We start from the raw sequence: 21,115 nt of genomic DNA, 5'->3' as shown, positions 1-21,115 counted from the left end.
CGCACTGCTGAGGCACCCTCAGGGGCCACACCGCCAGCAGCGCACCCGGAACGGGGCACAGCCCCGGCGGCCGCCGGCTCCGCCGCCTCTCGGCCGCCTCGACAGGGACACGCCATCACCGACCGGTTCGCGAAAACCCGCCTAGGGACAAACGCGACCTGCAGAAGCAGCCATTTCAATTTATTAATTTTATTTCCCCTCGCAACCGCTAACATCTGCCACACGCCCCCACCTCCACCAACGCCAGCCGCCGGAGGCCCCGGCCCCACAGCGGCAGCGGGAGGCGGCCCCACTGCCATCGCGAGGGGTCCTGCCGGGCGTGTGGCATGCTGGGATTTGTGGTCCCGGTGCCACCGCGGCGTCCGCTTGGGCGGGGAAGCGCTCGCGTACTAGCGCAGTTTGACCCTTCTGCCGCCCCGTCCCCCTCAGCCGCTTGCCGCGGCGCCGCTGGCCGCAGCACATTCCAGCGTGGGTTCCGCGGCGGGGAGGGGGTGGTGTCCTTCCTCTGGGTCTGCCCGAAGCGCTGCCTGAACACAAGCGTGGGATCCTGGGCGAGTCCCGGGCTCTCTTCCCACAGAAATAGCCGGCATCTGTCCTCACACCCGCGTCTCCGTTTAGGAACGCTTCCTAGCGCGGCGGGTAGGCGAGGACTGCCGCGGAAGGTGGCCGCGCCGATCAGGCACGGCGGCGGGGCGGCTCGAGAGAAGCCGGGTGAGGGGTCAGGCCGGGGACCTGCTCCTCCCTCCCTCCCCGCCCTGACATGCCAACCCGGCAGTCGGCGGCGCAGCAGCGTGCGAGCGGCGTACGTGGGGCCGCCGCGGGGCGCAGGCAGGGCGCGCACCGGGGGCTCCGCGCTCCCCTCGCGCCGCGGGCGGGGGCGGGGTGTGGCCGTTGAACCCCCCCCGCGGGGCCGGGCTGCTGAGGGGGGCGGGCGGGCGGCCGAGGGAGGGGAGGCGGCGGGTGCCGGGGCTGCGGGTGCCGGGGGCGCTAAGTCGCACTGTCGCGCAGGTTCCCTCTCCGTGTCCCGCCTCAGGATGGAGTTCGAGCTCCTGGAAAGCGACGTGCTGGAGTCCCTGGAGGACCTGGGGTAGGTGCCCGCGGCCGAGCGACGCACTGCGCCGGGGTCGGCGCTGGCGGGGGGAGGGGGCCGCTCGGCGGGGCCACGGCGTCCCCAGGCGGTCGGTGCGGGCCGGGAACGGGAGGGCGGCCCCGGTGCGGGCCACTGGCGCGGAGAGCGGCGCTGTCCGGCCCGGGTCCGTGAGGCCGGTGCCGCCCCGGAGAGCCGCGAGCCAGGGCAGCACGTGAAGCGGTGCCGCGTAACCGGAGGTGAGGTGCCGCCCCCGTAGCGGGGCTGGTGATGGTGCCGGTTGGGTTGGAGACAAGCAGCAAGCCGAACAGGCAGGGTTTCAGCTGTACGACCTTCGCAAACGTTTTATACCTCTTCCTCCGTGCTGTTCTCCTTGGTTCTTGTGATGCCGTCTCGTCGGCGACCCCTCTGCTCAACAGAGGGGTCCTGGCTGAGGGTGGGGAAGGGAAAAAGAAACTTTTAAGAGAAGTCAGGGGACACGAAAACTTTTAGGCTTCAAATTTAGTGACAAATAGCAGCAAAAAAATTTGTAGATGACAGTATTTTTCTCTTTACTTTTTTCAGTATAACATAGGACAGGAAGCTTGTTGTTTAAACCTGTTACTCTGTCAGAGTCGGTAAAGGTTATATAAATATGAAAGGGAGAGCAAGGAGAACGTGCCCTACTGTGTAAGCTTGCATGTCTGTAAACTGTTGCGAGTTCAAACAAGAGGCAGTTACAATTTTACTGCTGCTGATTCTATGCAAACAGCTGTATTTACTCACATTGGCCCCATTTCTATAAATCACTTTGTGGCTAGAGTCATTATGCTCCAACAGAGATTATATTTCCAGGCTAAGTTGGTGATGATAGTTCCAAAGCTTGACAAACAGGATCCTGTTTTGGCAGGTATGTCTCCAAATGAAATGTGAAAAGGTCTCTGCCATGATACACATCCCGTGATCAACTCCTTTTTTCTGCCATACTGGCTTGGGGGAGTCGTGATTTGTGCTCCTTATCTGTGTAATTATAGGCAGAAAGCGTTGCTGTTGATTTTTAACATTTTCAAGTAAGGCAAACAATGAAAGCAGATTAAAAATAAGTTATATCAACCAAGACTAGCAACAGAAAATTTGGAGGGTGAAAGACGTGGGGCTTCAGCAATATTGGTAACAACTGGGAAAACTACTGCATGTGACTAAATGGCTTCTCTTTCCTTGTGTCCGGAAAGACTGGGGTGTTTGAAGTTTTAAGCTTTGGCAGTAGCTCCATGATTCCTCACAGTTCAACTTATTTTTTTATAACCAGATACTGAAGACATTTCTAACGTATTACTTGATTATTTTTTCTAATAGCATTGCACGTCAAAGAGTTGTTTCTTTTTGGATTGGTGCTCGAGGTGCTCAAATAGCAGCTTCTTGCCTTGTAAATCAGTTTGTTGAACTATTGAAAAAGCAAACAAGCTGGACAGCATAATGCTACCAAAAGAGGAGTGTAACTCTAGAACGTGTGCCATTGGCAGGAATGGAAGTAAAAAGCTGCTTCCAGTCAGGAATCTGCAAGTTGGATTACTGCCCAAATATATATGTCGTCATAATTATCACTGATAACACGGTCAAGATGTCATATCTGTCAAAGAAAAATGCAAGAAAAGGAGCCTCTGATGTGACCAGTGACTTAAATCCAGATCCTGCCAAAGCAAAAGACTTGTCATCACTTTCCTTCTACTTTGATCTGTCACTGGATGTTTCTATTCTGAGTCCCATATGTTCCTATACATGTGTAGGTCCAACATGTCTGTGGGATGGGACTTAAACTTGCTCTAATTAGCCTGTTGGAATTGTCTGGCCCACTGTGGTAGTGTAGAAGGGATGTACTACATCAGATTACAGCTTCCCAGCAGCTGCTAGTAGATTAACTCAGTGTCACTAATCGAGCTGCTTTGTGAGGTAAAAGTTATTTTTGAGTGTAGCTTCCTCAGTTTGGTTGGGTGAAGTAAAAGGCTGTTACAGTGAAGACCAGATCCTTTATATGTGATGTTAAGCACAAAAACAAAGTGTGGAGAATAACATTTTAATTTACTCTTTGAGAGGTTTTTTACTTCTGAGGTTTGCCAAGAGTTGACCGGACTCATTGGGTTGTTGTGACGTAGTGGGTGACTTCAGCTGGGAGTTCAAAAGAGGGATTTCGGTTGACTATGGTCACTCTTGAAAGTCTTTCTGGTTTGGATGCAGTATATGGAAAGAATATGGTGCATTTTTTCTTAAATACGCTGGTAAGCTCTGACTTTGTGCTTCTACCTGGTTAATAACGCAATCTTCTTGCTACTCTTCCTCCTCCCCCTGACAGAGTATCAGTACGCAGATGTCCTGAAAACTGTCTTGTAAGACCTGATCTTCAGACTCATACTTTCTTACACTAGGCCTGATTTCAACTTACTTTGTTTATGCAAGAACTAATGCTATTTATTTTTCTTGTGCCCATTTAAGAAGGTAATTTTTCAAAAGAGGATATTGTTTTGCTGATCGCTTTCATAACATTTGTATTGAAGGCTTTGTTTAGCATGGTAACCCTTTAACACATGATAGGAAATGACAGAGAAGATGCACTAGTTCAGCAGTAATTATTCAACATACTGTAAAGCAGTGCTCAAGAATGATATTTTGAAACTGCAGTTGCCCTAGATAGGTATTTTGTAAGTAACATCTTCAGGAGATAGAGGCAGAGAAGTTGCTGCTGTATGAGATAACATTCTCCAGGATGAAACCTTTGATGATGATATTTTGTGACAGTCTCCTTGGCAGTAAGCTAATGTGCATGAAAATGCTGGGTTGAGTCAGACATTTTCAATATGCTTTTTCTTACAGTTCAGTGCAGGGATCTTACCAGTTTTGATGTTCAGCATTGCAGATATGACGAGGGTGTAGCTCTCAATATGTATACAGCATAAAATAAATCTCTCACAGAACATCAGTCAAAGCAAATGTTAATAAACTGTGCTTTTGTTTTACTTGTCAGTTACAAAGGTCCATTGTTAGATGACGGAGCGCTGGCTCAGGCAGTCTCTCGTGGAGCCAGTTCCCCTGAATTCACCAAACTCTGTGCTTGGTTGGTATCTGAGTTACGGCTATTCTGTAAACTAGAGGAAAATGTGCAGGCAACTAACAGTAAGTAGCCATAACTCTAGCACAAACGTGCACTTAATGTGTGTTCTTGCATGCCATATAGATTTGGGCTGACAATTGCTAAATCTGTTGTACCAGGGAGTATTGTCTGCACGCTGTCAGATTTTGGATATTTTCCACCTCAAACCTGCCTAATGAACAGCCAGCAGAGGTTGAAATAATAGCGAGGATCAAACAGTCTTTCTTCTGAAATTAGCTTTTTCTTTTAATTGTTCAGCCATAGAGTTTTGTTAAAGTTCTTGGATGGATTTAAGGAAACATTAGTGTTTTTTTAATTAGATCCTGAGAATACTTTTATTTCAACGCTTCTGTTTGTAATTTTGATGTAAGAAATACCTACTGTTCAAGGAAGCACTCTCATGACTATAGTAACCGTATTTTCTTTGTATTGTTGGTTACCTTAACTCTATGCTTACTATGTATTTTTCCCTCTTTATGAAACACGCTGTGAGAAGGAGCCTGAAAAATGTTTTTTATATTGTTTTAGTGGAGGAAGCAAACCTTGGTTGAGCAAAAATAACATTTTTGGAAAACTAAGGTTAACTAGTCATGACATTCTACAGATTAAATTGTTAAATTGTTATGATAACCTGTACTTCTGATTATCTAATGTATTAACTTGTAATGCCTCTGTGAGCTTAACTTTCAGTCCACTCAGTGGCCAAAGATTACTGCCTTTTACCTCAACATCTGTGCTTTTCCTCTCTCTCTGTTTTTGACGTGCCCATCCTCTCTTCTTTGAGCGTGTTTGACTCCCTTTCTCTGTAACAATACAGCATCTTGCCTCTTCTAGTAGTATAAGATTCCTACTATATGTTTTGTGTAAAAATACAATCCAGAAGTATTCTAACACCTGTTTCAGATTCTCCAGACACAGTGACAGAAATATTTTAGCTGTAGTACCATCAAGTCCTACCTTCATTTGTGTGACTTAAGTTTATAAATAACAGACACTTTGAGTTGAAGTCCCTTTTCAAAAGAAGAAAAACTGTTACCTCTCATTAATCACTGTTTTTTTTCATAACTTGGCTCAACAAATTCAGATTAGTTTCACTAATTTCTGACACAAGTATCAGTCTAAGCATTGGTTTACGTGACTTAATTATTTTTAAAGGATATTGATATGAAATAAGATCAATTGAGAAATGTGAGTTTACAGGGAGAAGTAGTAAAACCATGAGAGCTCATAAACCATATTATTCATGACTTTAAGAGAACTGTCTAATATGTTTGTGGTGGGAATAGTTAGCTGATACTTTAAAAACATCACAAATTTTACAGAGATGTTTTATGTCACTTTTCATTGTAGAAGTTGCTAGTGGCTGGCTGTTGTAGCTGGGAAAGGCTGTCAGTTAAACTAGTATTGTAAATTGATAATAATGAGGAATAGCATGGCTCCAAATAGGTTATGCTGTGTCTTTGAGAAACCCAAAGAACACATTTGGCTTCCATTAGAAGCAGGGGTTTCATGTTAAATAGCAACTGAAGCAAAGCATAATTTTTTTTTAATTTTTTTTTTAATAGCTAACTCATTCTAACCATAGCCAAAGATAGATATATTAGCTGTAAACAAATTATTATTCTTTTCCTTTTAAGGTCCAAATGAAGCAGAAGAATTTCAACTCGAAATGAGTGGGTTGCTGGCTGAAATGAACTGTCCGTATACATCATTAACATCGGGAGATGTGACAAAGCGCCTTCATAATCAAAAGAACTGTCTCTTGCTGCTTAGTAAGTTAAAAGGGTGCTTGCAAGCAAATCTGGTTTTGTGTAAGAATCATAGTGTTGTTTCTCACACTTAATGAGATACTGTTTTACTTACCACAATTTATAAAAACAGTTACCTAAAACTATGAGTTATTTTCCCTGTAACTTACGGTGTTAGAATATTATACTTTTGCGTCTCAAACTTACCAGTCACTCTGTAGCCAGTATATGATGGAAAATATTCTGAGTATTAACCATTTTCACTATTATTAGCAGAAAGCCTATGCCTTTACTTCTCAAAAGGTACTCCAAAGAGGGAATAATTTGAAGACTTCTGCCAGGATTTAGCCATTGAACTTTGTTTAGAAGGGTTGTAAAAATGACCACTAACATCAGATGCATCATCATTTTGGAGTCCCCACCGTGATGACTTGCAAGGTGCAATAAGACTTGCATTTTCCTACACTCAGACAACAAATAGAGTTGTGAAAAAAAGAAAATGTTTTATACCAAATCCCAGTTCTTTTGATCATCTCCCTTAGTAAATAGCTTGCTTCAGTGTTGCTTTCTGCTGGTTGAGATATATCAGCAGTAACAACGGTGATGTCTTCCCTTTACTGTTCCACCCAGCAGATCTTAATACATAAATTGGTTTTATTCCTGCTTAGGAAATGTGAAAGAAGAAGAAATAGTACTTAAATTTGGAAAAAGTGTGTGATGTTGATTCACATTAAAAAAAACCCAAAACCAAACAAGTGTCAGAGTTAGAAATTGTGATACTAATTTTAATCTGACCTTAAATTCAACATAAATTACTGTTTTATTTGCTTCCTCAGTTGCTGCTGATTCTGTATCTTTTCCAAACAGAAATTTAATTCTGCCCTTGACTGAGATGTAAGAAGTAAATTACAGAATAGCTTCCTGTATCTCAACGGTAGGAGAAAGATGAGTAGTAAGACTTAATCTGAATTTGTTTTGATAGTATTTTCTAAAATATCAGATGAAGTGAGGTAATTATTGCATTTAAAGTACTTCGTAGCTCAAGCAATCTGCCCTTCAGCTTATTCTCTGTAAGCCAAGCCATTCAATAAATTTGGCTTGCCTGCGACACATGGTTTATCCCAGAGGTCCTCTGTGATGTACATTTTGGTAATATAAGGTCATGTTCAGAAGCTGCACTCTGGTGTCCCATCTGGCAGGAATACTGTGTTTGCTGTCAAATGTGGAATTGAAATAGATGCCAAATTCCTTTTTTGTGTACTGTGATAGTTGCATGGCTTTATTTACCTACATTAAGCTACTTTATTAGGTATCCTGTTGTGTGTGAGCCATAAAACCAGATTTTTTCAGGAGAAACAGAATAACCCTCTTTAAGGGAATGCCAGGGTATTTTACATTTTAACAGAATGCAGCACAGTTTATGTCAATTGGAAGATGTAGCAGTATTGCTGGGAGAGGAAAGCACCAAATAAACGTAAGTAGTTAGGATTGTCTTGGTGTGCAGCATTGCCAGAATACAATATTGAGTACTGGCATCTGCAAAAATAGAAAGTACAAGAGCTTCAGGTTGGTTCAGAAAAGGTCTGCGAAAAAGAATCACTGTCTGGAGAACACTTATGTTTTACGGTGATAGTCTTAAAAATTTCAGTCTTCATCAGAGGAGGTGGAAGGTAACTTGAATGTGATCTCTGAATTATTGAAATAAAATTCTGCTGCTAAGTTTCTTTTTCAGGAGGTCCCAACAGTGTAAATAATTGAAAGTTGAATATAAGAAAAATCTGTAAAGTACTGTTGAAAAAACTTACAAAGAATTCTTCACTACTTCATAAATTTTAAGAATTGTATCATTTATAAGATGTTCTGTGTCTTTAGCAGAAGACATTCTAGAGATCTAGAAGAAATTCTAGAGATCATTAAAATTCTTTGTTCTTTTCTTAATCTTTTGATCTGTCCCAATTTTATAGGTAGTAAGCTGTTTTTGTATAGCCATGGGTTTACATCCCTGCTCACAAGTCTGTCTTTATCAGTGCAGTATCTGTTTTTCAATCCTTATTTTTAGAAATAATTATGTTACCATTATGGTCACCCAGTATGATTCATGATAAAAATATTGTTAAACCTGTAGGTTTTTTTCAATTCAAACTTTAAAGTTGTGGTAATTGCAGGCAAAGGCTATGTGCTAAATTTATATCACTGTTACTGACATCTAATGCTGAAATTTTGGGTGTACATCATGTTCAAAAATTGTGATTTTTAACATTTTTTTTGTTTGATAAGGGAGTTACAATAGAATGGTAGGCTCTTGCAGTTCTGATATTAAAGAGCACTGCAGGCATTATAGCTTCAATTTCATCATTTACTGCCTTATTTTCTGGAATTATTATAAACCTGAATTCTCAATAGTGCTTTTAAAAGCGGGGTAATTTTTCCACTCTGCATCTTGCCTGGGGAAGTAGAGGAGATTCATCCAACATTTCACTTTTCTCTACTCGTTTCCTTGATTTGTTTCCTAGCGCCTCAAGGAGTGCTTGCTTCTCTAGCTTAAAGTGCATATCCCAGTCCCTCATCCTGCTTATTTCCATGTTCCTAGTCTCTTGTCTTTGCTGGGCAAAGCCTGAAGGAGAAGAGCTGTGCTCTGTTGAACTCTGTGATTAACACCTGTTGGAATCATAGGGATTTTTCCAGGCTTTAATTGGTTGTACTAAACCTTTCCTCTGTTTGTTGTGTTTCTAGCATTGAGCTCAGTGATTGTTAGACATACGAGCGTTCTGTGGATACCAAAGTTATAGCTCTCACTCTTTCTAAAACTTTATAAACCAGTCCATTTGCACATTTGTTGGTTGTAAGCACTTGAGTTCTCACTGGTTCTAAAATAATTTACCTCGGCTATATGTGATGCTGAAATCTAATTTTTCTTACCCCAGCATACCTCATCTCAGAACTGGAAGCTGCCAGAATGCTGTGTGTGAACGCCCCTCCTAAAAAAGCACAGGAAGGAGGTGGCAGTGAAGTCTTTCAGGAGCTAAAAGGCATATGTATTGCTTTAGGCATGTCCAAGCCTCCAGCCAACATAACGATGTTCCAGTTCTTCAGTGGAATTGAAAAAAAAGTAAGATCCAAAGGAACCAAACCAGAATATTTGTGATGTTACTGTTTTGAAGGAAAATAGTTCTGCTACCAGGGAGAGAGTTGCCTCTTGTGAAACTCCAGTGTTTGAATTGTGGAGGAGAGTTAACACAGTTTACGGAGTATGCCAAGAGTCAGAATTTTGAAAATTAACTTAAAGGCTTTTTCCACGCCAAGGCATGAGGTCAGGGACTTCTGCTATCATTGCTTTCTGGGGTGAGGTATTTCGTACTCTGCTCTAGGTTTTAATTTCATCACCTATTGCAGAGGACATGAAAAATGCTGAGCTTAGGCTTCAGGAAGAACATAAAGGAGAAAAGTATTCCAAGAAATACACCTAAACAAATTTTTACTGGGACCTACTGTTTTAAACATGTTTAGGTTAAAAGGTGTTGTAACTAAAGTCAAGTTTACACCTTTTCCCTAAGGCTTCATCAGTTCTTGTGGTTCCATTTATTTTTGTTCCTTTACATTTATGTGTTCTTCAGGTTGTTGAGGTTTGTTTTTTAAAAGAAATTTACTTCTGTTTGAGTAATTATGATAAAGCAGAGAAATTAAGTGGAATGGAGTGTCCAGTGTGCAGACCAAAGATGGGGGACAGAAAGTTTTAGAGTTACATTAAGTAACTTAACTTGCAGGACGGGGGAGAGCAGAACAGCATAAGGGAACCTTTGTGAACTTTAAAGAACAGGTATGATTACTAAGGTCCCCAGAACACTTTCAGAGTTTTTTGACTAACCTGTTAGTTGCATTGTACTTAAGCAAATCCAAGCAACTGAAAATAGCGCTGTATTTCTTTGCAAGAAATCACTTTGGATTGACTTGTTTAAGAGGAGAATGGTTTTCCAGCAGAAGTCCAAGGTGTAAAATGGAAGCTGTTTTCTGATTTTGGTGTTGTCATGGGCTTTAAATAGTTAGATACATAGAAATCTGTGCTTCCATTTTCTGTAAAAGATAGAAAATATTCATAATGATGAACAATGCTAGCAAGCTTTGGTGAGAGACTCTAAAAATACAGAATACAAAGTAGGTCAAAATCTTTTTAATCTGGGAATTCCGTTGTGTTTTACTAATTGACTTTTTTACATTGTCTTAAAAGGTTAAATTAATGTTATCTTGATGATTTATATCCATAGGTAGTTACACTAAAAAAAACAACCGTGAACAGTCCTTATATCTTAGAAATTCCTGATGTATTTTATTAACCTACAGAGTTTTTTAGAAATCATATGTAGCTGTGGTGCTTACAGTACGAACACTTCAGATATTGGTAGTATTTAAGAAGGAGAAAGGAAAGCTGACTAATAACTGAAAAACTTATTTCACTTTGTAAGTTGAATTACATCACAAAGTTGACCAAAATGTGAAAACTTAAATAACATAGAGTGAAAATTTTACTCTTGACTGTAAGATGATAGCTATCGCAAGAGATCACCCTAAAGTTTTCTTGTTTTTAAAAAGCATGTCTTAGAATGACAGTATTGTGATCTAGCATGTGAAAATCAAGCTCCCTTTTTCTTCACATGTACATAGTACAGTTTGGAGTAGAGTCTTTCTATAATTGACCCTCTTTGTTAATGATCCACCATATTAAAAAAAGAAACTGCTGATACTTGAATGAACTGCTACTTCTGCTATTCTGAAAGCACTTGACTTTAAAATCTTCAAGTTGAATGAATTGGGCACAGCACCTTTGGAAAACCAGGTCACTGAATGTGTTAAATCAACTGCTGGAATGAACAGCCAAGGAAGTTGAAAAATGTGGTTTGCGGCAGTGGAAAAGTGAAGTTTAATAACTCCAGCCTGCTTTGATTCAAGTTTTTGTCACTGCTACTCCATTTCTTCCCCCGACGTCCTCAGAAATTTGAGATGGGAAAGATCACCTAAGTTATGCTCAAACTTTTAAATGCAAGTTAAATTAAAATTTTCACATTGAAGATTTTCTCCTTTTGATTGTAAAGAGAAGTCCTTCTTTAGGTTGTGTTATATTTCACATAGTCTTAACACAACCTGTTTGATATAAGTGTGGGTTTTTTTTTCTGAATTGAAGAATTGATGTGTAGAATAATCCCTCTGTCTTCAATGGGAGCTGTACCTCATGGAATCTTTCTATTTTAACTGTAGACCTACTCTATAGTCCCTTCTCTTAATTTTGAAATTCTTTTCTTAATTATACCCAAGACTGCTAGAAATGTAAAAATAGTTGCCTTCCAAAAAAATATGCTTGGTTCTCTGTCCCAGAGAAAACAACTTGATTTAGAGATTGCTCTGTCATGCTTATGACTGTCCAAGAGTCCTCTCCTGTAATTTGAATCTTGAAAAGCTATTTTTTTTTTTATCCAATGCTTATATTTTTATATGTTTCCTAACAGCTGAAGGAAACCCTAGCAAAGGTTCCACCTAATCACGTTGGAAAGCCTTTATTGAAGAAACAACTGGGACCAGCTCACTGGGTAAGTAGTTGCAGGTATGAGAGCCCATTTCTATTTTTCAGATATATAAAGTGTTGATCTTGATTCCATGTGTAATGTTGCAAAATTATTTTTCTCGTCTCTTTCTGAAGATGAGAAGACAGTTTCTTGCAGTATTTTACATATATGTTGGTACAATAAATGTTCAGCAGCTGATAAGATCTTAGGCTTATGAATCTGTATGTCCAGATGCAGGCAAAAGTTTTCCAAAATAAAGGAGATTTACAGTGGTGGTACTTGCCTGCATGCTTGTGCAGTAGCTTAAGCCTTCCTCTCCTGCCCCTTACCAGCATTGTCTGTGTGACCTAGCCTTGTTGAGATGGTGTCACATCCCTTCCTGTGCTTCTTAGCAGCTAACCTGTGGGTCTTCCCATCTTCTCCTTCTCTCTTTCTGTCCTGTTGGGAATAATGTGCTTCCTTCATAGCCTCTTCTCTAAGAGGCAGTGAGCGTGCAGGTGGAATCTGGGAGCAGCTGTACACCCAGGTGGCAGAGCCAAGCTCATCTTCAGCTGAGTTTTGTCACCTGCTGTTCTAGAAGGATGATGCCTGAGTTAGATACTGCTGCTGCACCAGCACAAAGCTATGGCTACTGCTGCAAGACTGAGAGTCTGTCTCTCGTGTCTCTTGCTTAAGGTTGAAGCTCATCTCCCAACAGTCTGATTCCTTCAATGCTTGTATTGTTGAGCCTGAAAGTGGCCACCACCCCAATCCATCCAGGCTTCAGTCAATACATAAATGATTTCCTTAATGGTGCATATCTCAACTGTTGCTCTGACTAGACCACTGTCTTCTACCAGGTGTGTTTCTAGTGATGACTTTTCCCGTAGGACACTTTGTTGTCTTGTCCGTATGCAGATCGTGCTTTAATCAAGATCCTCTTACAGTACTTTACTTACTTTTAGTCTCTTATCTTTGTCCTTAAGCTTACTACTTTTTAAGAAGGCAAGGACACCCTCGTCCCTCTGACTTACATCTGTCCTTGCATCTCCTTCAGCTTGTTGCATGTGGTATTCTCTCACTTTTGCCTCTCTGTCCTGGTGGGTATTCAGAAATGTCTCAGCAGTGCGTGCAGTTTTTATGTCTCTTCTGAAAAACAGATAGCTGTGCTGTTAGAAATGGTAGAAGGCTGAATGTGAGGATAACAGAGCCTTTGAAGCCTTCAGGAAAATAGTGTCAGCAGGCGTAGCTTGCTATGAGCCCACGTGTTAATGGTCGATAATTGCGGGCTGAAGGCCTACTTGGTATCCTGTGTGTCTTACTCTCTTCCATCCACGTAGTTTATTATCTTAAGTAGAAACATTTTATCTATAATCTATAGGTTATGTTTGCAAATTTTTGTTTCAGGAAAAAATTGAAGCAATTAATCAAGCCATAGTCAACGAATACGAAGTCCGAAGAAAACTGTTAGTCAAACGCTTGGATGTTACTGTGCAGTCCTTTGGCTGGTCAGACAGAGCTAAGGTACAAACAGCTTGCTGTGAAGTCCTGGTTGATGCTAATGCTTTATAATAAGTATCTCTGGAAAACTGCTTCATTGTTTCATCCTTCATGAGTAAGAAATAACCACAGGAGTTGTCTGGTTTGGGTTTAAGAAGACATGACAATGTAAGATGGCTTAAAACTGATTTGCTGGATTTTAAAACAGTATATAATATGAGGAGATAGACCACGTGTGACTGTACACCAAAGCAAAAACATACAGTTAAATAGGCCGCTAGAAGAAAATAGAGGAGATTACTGATCTGACCATTTGCTTCAGAGTACCATAATGTGAATCATTAAGTGCTGTGTCTGTGTGATGGTAGAAAAGCATCTTCCTGTTGACCATCCCTTAACTTACTTTATGCTGTCCACAGTGATCAGATTTCCTTAACTCAAAGTGTGTCTGCAAGCACAACTCCACAGATGCACATGAGAAAAGCTGCTAAGGCACTACTTGTTCTTACCTCATAGACAGGGTAATATTTTTATGTGCTTATTTTGTCTTTGAACCGTGCAAGTGGCTGTGACATGACGTCTGTTCTCTCTGAGTATGATACATATTCTGCTTTTAAAAATAATTACATGGTTTCTCTATTTTCTATAATTCATTTTCATAGTGAAAAAGGAATAATATTTTTTTTTTAAAAAAAAGTACATCTTATTTATTTTCTAAGACTAAACCAGATCTGCTGACATTGTGTGAATTATGCTGCTGGCAGTGTCTGAGACAGTTATTAGTGATAAACTGTGACACATGAATCATCAAGTGTCTTTTATCTTGATAAATCATTTATTCAAAAAGCAAGTGTATTTTAGTAATAAGTTGTGACCTCTCCTCTTTTCTGTTTCATCACCTGAGCGGGACTTCTACTGTTGTCCTATCTCTTAAACCTTGTATTCTTCAGATTTTTTGGTAGATGATTGAGGAACTATCTGATTGTTTGAATACGTTAATAGTGAATGAAAATGCGCAACAGTGCGAATTAGATTAAAAACCAAGGACTTCTAATGGTGTTATAGCTTTGACATTCAAATCCATGTGTGTGTGGTTTTTTTCTAGAATTCTCAGATGTTTTTGAACTTGAATAGCTACATGAAATCCTTTCACAAAAGACACAAATCATTTATACGCTTTTCTGTCTATTGAAATGCAAATCTAAATTTTTTAGGACCATAACAATAGGAAATTGGAGAATGTGGCTATAGTATTCCAGGCATGTGATACAGTTTGTTTTAACAGTAACTTTTAACAATGTGTGATGGCGATTTATTTTTTTATTTATTTTAAAATTCAAAAAGTACCAGAATACAGCAATGTAACTAAGTAGTTATTTCTCCTACAAAAACATCGGTAAAAACTTTATTATTAGGGAATTTTAAGTTCAAAAACGTCAAGTTTCACCTAAAAGAATAACATCGCAGCACCAAAATACTGTTCTCAGAGCTCAGTCAAACTCACCAGGGGGAAACATGCTACTGCTCTGGTGAATACTGTTGAGTCTCCTGTCTTTAGCTAGTGTCAGGTAAATGATGTGCATGTTTTCCTTCATTTTGAATAAAACCTGTTCAACTTGTGATATAAAAATAGAAGCTTTTGGTTCTGAAAACTTATCACTGAGTCTCTTGGAAATACATACTCTCAGTTCTTCCCAGTTCCAGTTTTCTGCCTTTAGATGGAAAATAGGATTTAAAAATTTTCAAATTTGCTCTTAAGTTCTTGGCCTGTCAAGAGATTTGTTGGAAAACCTGGTTTGCCTGTCCCCACTGCTGCCATGTGGGGTCCAGACAGAAAGCAGCCCTTTTGTCTGTGTGCAGATTGCAATCTGGTTTATCCTAACCGCATCACACATTATCCTCTGCTGATAACTGGGTTATATCTAACTCGTGTGTTAACTCATGGTTGTTAGCACAGATTTCTGTTGTGTCTGTCAGTCGGAAAACTGCTGTCTTACTTTTGAGGTGTTCAAAAAAGCCAGTATGGTTAATGCCAAAAGGCAGTAGAGGACGAGAGATTTCATACAAGGCAAAGTTGATGACAGGTGGGATCTCATTTCTGGCTTACAAAGGACTGAATTAGAACAAGCACTTGAGTGTGTTAGTTCTGCCAGTAGCTCTTGATGGCTTGCCTTTGTGAAGAAGCTGACTGGAATGAAGAGTGTGAAAGAGTTAACAGCCTTTTTCTGCTGACACGGTGTTGGAGAGAGGTGATGCTAGCCTAACTGGAATGCGCATGGGTCAGGGTGCAGCTGCAGAAGGAGGTCTGGAGGCTGGACACAGACACGTTTCAGTATCTTTTAGACATTAGCAGTAATTTGTATAACTATATGACACCCTTCTGTTCCGTGTTTGACTGCTTGAAAGTAAATGGTCTGCGTGTATATATTATTAATCTTAAAATTGTCAGAAGACCAGTTCCAGTGTCTTGTCAGTTCAGTCAGAGTAGCATTTCCTATATTGCTTAAGATATATTCATTTGACAAATGCTGGCTCTGTTGCAGTGATTCTTAGTTACAAAGTGTTTCTATATTAATATTTGTTCTACTTGCATTAGTGTCTTGTTCTTCAGTGTTGATTTGATTCTTTTGGTGAGGTGCCCCATTGCTTTCCTATTACTTTAGCTGACTGGATTTTGTGTTTCTTTTCTCCAACAGAGTCAAACAGAAAAACTGGCTAAAGTCTACCAGCCAAAACGTGCCCTCTTGTCTACTAAGTGCACTATTTCCGTTGCAAATCTCTTGGCAGCTCGGCAGGATCTGTCAAAGATTATGAGAACAAGCAGTGGGTCCATCCGAGAGAAGACTGCATGTGCCATTAATAAGGTACCTTTGGTGACAAATGGCTTGTTCTGTTGTAAATAGTTCAGTAATTTGAGTGTAGTAATGAATCCTACTTTTTTTAGGATTGTAAGTGGAATTTGGAAATATAGAATAAGAAACTTGGTGTTTATGTACTCCCGATTATGCGTGAGTGCATTATGGGAACTGCAGTTTCACCTGCTTAGGTTCGTAGAGCCTCTTCTTAGGGCCAGTAAAAAATTGCTGAAATATCTTTGATTACTTTCAGTGGGAGTAGGTCTGCTCTGTCTTACTAGAATTACTGATGTCATTACACTGCTGCTACCTAATTCTGTCACCGTGTCTATAATAACACCTACACAGTAACCGTAGGTGTTTCTGGTCTATGTACATAGAATCTATTAATCTATTAAGTTCACAAAGCAAGAATCTCACAGGTTAGATTCCCCTGTGTACACAAATAAAGGAGGTTATAGTCAAGTGTGTGGTTTTAGTAATGACATAGCAGGAACATGATTTTATGATGGGGTGACAGCGTCGGTGGACAAGGGTCGACCAATGGATATCATCTACCTGGACTTGTGCAAAGCTTTTGACACTGTCCTGCACGACATTCTTCTCTCTAAACTAGAGAGGCATGGGTTTGATGGGTGGACCACTCGGTGGATAAGGAATTGGCTCAATGGCCGCACTCGGAGAGTAGTGGTCAACGGCTCCATGCCCAAGTGGAGACCGGTCACGAGTGGCGTCCCTCAGGGGTCTGTGTTGGGCCCGGCCCTCTTCAACATCTTTGTCGGTGACGTGGACAGTGGCATGGAGTGCACCCTCAGCAAGTTCGCCGATGACACCAAGCTGTGTGGTGCCGTCGACGCGCTGGAAGGGAGGGATGCCATCCAGAGGGACCTCAACAGGCTGGAGAGGTGGGCCCGTGTCAACCTCATGAAGTTCAACCAGGCCAAATGCAAGGTCCTACATCTGGGTCGTGGCAATCCCAGGCACAAATACAGACTGGGTGGTGAATGGATCGAGAGCAGCCCTGAGGAGAAGGACTTGGGAGTACTGGTGGACGAGAAGCTCAATATGAGCCGGCAATGTGCTCTTGCGGCCCAGAAGGCCAACCGCGTCCTGGGCTGCATCAAGAGGAGCGTGGCCAGCAGGTCGAGAGAGGTGATTCTTCCCCTCTACTCTGCCCTCGTGAGACCTCACCTGGAGTACTGCATCCAGTTCTGGAGCCCTCAACATAAGAAGGACATGGACCAGTTGGAGAGGGTCCAGAGGAGGGCCACGAAGATGATAAGAGGGCTGGAGCACCTTTCCTATGAGGACAGGCTGAAAGAGTTGGGGCTGTTCAGCCTGGAGAAGAGGAGGCTCCGGGGTGACCTTATAGCGGTCTTCCAGTACCTCAAGGGGGCCTACAGGAAAGATGGGGAGAGGCTGTTCAGGAGGGCCTGTTGTGATAGGACAAGGGGTAATGGTTTTAAAATAGAGGGAGGTAGATTCAGATTAGATATTAGGAAAAAATTTTTTACCATGAGAGTTGTAGAACACTGGAACAGGTTGCCCAGAGAGGTGGTGGATGCTCCATCCCTGGAGATGTTCAAGGCCAGGTTGGACGAGGCCCTGAGCAACCTGATCTAGTTGGAGATATCCCTGTTCCTTGCAGGGGGGTTGGACTAGATGACCTTTGAAGGTCCCTTCCAGCCCTAACCATTCTATGATTCTATGATTTATACTAAGCGATTTACCTTGTTTCAAAAACTATGATTTTACAGGAGTAATAGTAAAAGTACATGTGCTGAACTTTGAAGCTCAGTAGCTATGTAGAGCAGTGCGCCTGGTACTTTAAAATTTGTGGGTGTACATGCATGCTTTTCTGCCTTCTGGGTACCAACTGTATTTCAGGTAAAGTTCTAATTAATTTAGAGTAGAATGGTGGTCTGCTGATTTGACCACACCCCCTCCACCCCAAGTAACTTTGCACCTTTTTAGTGTAGTTGGAGAGTGGAATGTAAGAAATTAAGTGGGAAGACAGGTGTGACTATATCGTCAGACTGTATATATGTTTTACTAGGAATCCAATACTGCCCTACTGCTGATCCGTATTCTGTTAACTTATCTCCATTATAATATTAAATGTTTTCCAAGACAGTAACATAAAGTAACAAAGTAACCTGCTTCCACTGAAGTTTTTCTGTTATACCGTTTTAAAACTTGAAGCAATGCAAATATCCTGTCCCATTTTAAGTCTTGCTAAATTCTTAATGTCACAGCATCCGTAAACAACTGAAGACCTCTAGTCGTGCTCAGCTCTGATCAGCGTGGACACCTTTTTGTCGGTGTGTTTTCGCGTGCGTTTACTGAAAAGTAAAAATCTTTGTGCTTCGTTTACCAAGCCAATGGCTTTTGCAGCAATTCAGAGCACTAGTTAGGAGAGACACTGTGTTGCACTGTACTTGTGGTTGTTTGAGATTAGCAGTTTGCACTAGTAAACATTTTAGTGAAAGACTCTATTGATATTGCCTTTACTGGTGTGTCTGCTGTTTGAACAAAACACCCAGGCCTCCTGACTTGTCTTGTTAGCAGTGTTTGGAGTACTGGGTAATCCTTGTTTAATTTTTATTAACTGGAGACAAAAGTCTGTCACATTCAAACAGAAAAAAGTTTGCCTTGATGAAATCATCTGGATGTAACAACGCTTGAGCAGCTGCTGTTTGTGGTGTGTATCAGTAAATGTGACTCTTGTGTGAGATGTGACAACAACTATGACAGTTCTCCCTCTCCCTTTGCAGGTGCTAATGGGCAGAGTGCCTGACAGGGGAGGAAGGCCCAATGAAATTGAACCGCCACCTCCTGAGATGCCACCGTGGCAGAAAAGACCAGAGGCTGGTCCGCAACAAGGCGGTGGCAGAGGAGGAAGAGGTGGCTACGAATCCTCATATGGAGGGCGAGGAGGTTATGACCATGGGGGTCATGACCGAGGAGGAAGAGGAGGCTATGACTCATCATATGGAGGACGAGGAGGTCATGAACAAGGAAGCCATGATCAAGGGGGACGAGGAGGACGTGGAGGACGTGGTGGCTATGATCGTGGTGGCTATGATCATGGTGGCAGAGGAGGTGGAAGAGGAAACAAGCTTCAAGGAGGTTGGACAGATGGTGGAGGTGGTGGCTACCAGGATGGCAGCTACAGGGAGAGCAACTACAGAGATGCAGGTTTTCAAACGGGTGGCTACCACGGTGGTGGTGGCGGTGGTGGCTACCAAGGAGGAGGCTATGGTGGCTATCAGTCGTCTTCATATTCAGGAAGTGGCTACCAAGGGGGTGGTGGGGGTGGCTACCAGCAAGACAACAGATACCAAGATGGTGGGTCCCACAGTGACCGAGGGGGTGGGCGTGGAGGAGGGAGGGGTGGGCGTGGTGGGCGTGGTGGCCGCGGAGGTCAAGGAGGAGGCTGGGGGGGCAGAGGTGGACAGAACTTTAATCAAGGGGGGCAGTTTGAGCAGCACTTCCAGCATGGGGGTTATCAGTATAATCAATCTGGCTTTGGACAAGGAAGACACTTCACAAGCTGAGGCTGATAAAAACTTCTGCTTCAGCAGAGCTCACGTAATAGAAACCTGGTTTCAGAGGCCTGGCTTAATTGCTGCTTGAATTAGTACAGGATTGTACGTGGCAGGTAGAATCTCTTTGGGTGGGATGACTTGGAGGGAACAAAGTACAACTTTCTGTAGACGTCTCTTCTGCCCACCCCCAACCTGTCTGAATTAAACACATCATCATTACTCGCTGCACCCTAAACATTAACTAGTAGCCATGCTTATTAAATGTTGGACTGGTTCCCTCTGCTCAAAACACTTTTGTTCTGAAGCTACCTGCTCTGTTTGCCTTCTGCTTTGACTTAGAGAATTATCAAGACCTGACTGGTGAAATTTGTCTATTATAGTACACACCAGAACTTCCGTATTTTTCCCCCTTATCATTGTTCAGTTACACGTTCTAAAATCAGTTCTGAGTATTGCTTTTAGGCTTGCTGGCCTCTCGTTTTGGTCATGAAGATGTTGCAAACGAACAGTGAACTCCCTCTGACAGACAGGTTTTTCGTCTGTTATATGAGCTCTACTGTGGATGCCATGTTCCGTAGCCTTATCTCCCGCTAAACAAAGTTTTTCCACCTGCTCAACTCTGAAGACTGACTGCCGCCAAAATCTGCAAAGATCATTTAAAACTAAGCTAAATTGTGAACTGATAGTGTATGTAGGCCTGTAGTTAGGTGTAGCAATTCAAACTGACTTGCATCCATCCAAAACAAGTTGCTCTTCCTCCAAACCTGATTTTTACTTGAAATCAGCTAGAAGAAATGACAAACTGAAATTTATTTTATTTTCAAGTTGATACCACTGGCTCAGCAAATCTAGGGCAATTTGTTTTGGGGGTTGCCTTTTTAAAGAAATGCACTACGGCCTGGGAAGATTAGTTCCTGCCTGGAGGAAGCCCTTTTATTATTGCTGCAGAAAACAAAGCCTGGCTGAGTTTGATGTTCTAATGTGTTTTGTTTTGTTTTGTTTTTTCCTTTACTGAAAGCCACATAATGCTTCTTGCTGGGTTTTTTGTGTACATAAACATTGTCAAGCTGTGAAAGAAAATGGCTGAAGGTGTGCTGTTGTATAAAAGGTGAGCAATAAAAGTATCTGTATGTTCCCTTTGCTTTAGGCTTTTTTTTCCTTCTTGGTAGTAAAAAGCAGTTGCTACACTAGCTGGGAATTCATGGGGATTTCTGCTTCATCTATTTTACATTTTAATCTACTTTATATATTCTAGTTGTCTCAGCCATACCATGCATTCTACCCCCTGAGAAGCTGTCAGAACAGGAGCGGATGGGAGGAATTAATCTTCAGTTGCTCAGAGTTTTGTTCTATTCCTCCCTCTGAACTGATGTAGCAGCACGGTCAGTCTCTCAGGTGTAAAGTTATTTTTGAGCTATGTGAGCATATGAACATGGTATGCTGCTTCTGGGAACTCTCCTGATGCTCTCCCGCTGTCATGGTTTGATGTGGAGGGGGGGTGGTTCTGGTGGCAGGAGAGGGGTTTTGCTCCCTGCGACCTCCCCGGTTTTGGAACCGGGTTAGGCTTAGTTCTGGCCACCAGATCAGACTGCCATCCCCCTCGGGGTTGAGCCAATAGGGCGCCTCTGCGAATTGCCCTATTTAAGTCAGGACAAAGGAACCGGAAAAGGTGCTTCGTCCAGGATCGAGCAGAGAAGGGAGGAGGGCACTGCCCCCGCT

General features: G+C 42.1%; 1 protein-coding gene across 1 annotated transcript; it reads left to right on the top strand.

Moving 5' to 3' along the window:
- The first annotated feature begins 770 nt into the window (after positions 1-770).
- On the top strand, positions 771-20,531 carry TSLIG3A (tRNA splicing ligase complex subunit 3A). Its single transcript, XM_086631643.1, has 9 exons — positions 771-802; positions 1,009-1,087; positions 4,086-4,234; positions 5,849-5,983; positions 8,884-9,068; positions 11,458-11,538; positions 12,901-13,017; positions 15,690-15,857; positions 18,623-20,531. Exons 2-9 carry the CDS (start codon positions 1,035-1,037, stop codon positions 19,403-19,405), a joined length of 1,671 nt encoding a protein of 556 aa, XP_086487769.1. The 5' UTR covers positions 771-802; positions 1,009-1,034; the 3' UTR covers positions 19,406-20,531.
- The last annotated feature ends 584 nt before the right edge of the window (positions 20,532-21,115 follow it).

This window comes from Tauraco erythrolophus, chromosome 2, assembly GCF_009769465.1.
Source record: "Tauraco erythrolophus isolate bTauEry1 chromosome 2, bTauEry1.pri, whole genome shotgun sequence".
Classification (NCBI taxonomy): Eukaryota; Metazoa; Chordata; class Aves; order Musophagiformes; family Musophagidae; genus Tauraco; species Tauraco erythrolophus.
This window is presented reverse-complemented; position numbering and strand designations above follow the sequence as displayed.

Excerpts from the sequence above, each read along its gene's own strand:
- TSLIG3A (XM_086631643.1), top strand. The coding sequence starts at position 1,035 with ATGGAGTTCGAGCTCCTGGAAAGCGACGTGCTGGAGTCCCTGGAGGAC. Across the intron at positions 1,088-4,085 it reads GAGTCCCTGGAGGACCTGGG|TTACAAAGGTCCATTGTTAG; the intron begins GTAGGTGCCCGC and ends TTTACTTGTCAG. Across the intron at positions 15,858-18,622 it reads CTGCATGTGCCATTAATAAG|GTGCTAATGGGCAGAGTGCC; the intron begins GTACCTTTGGTG and ends CTCCCTTTGCAG.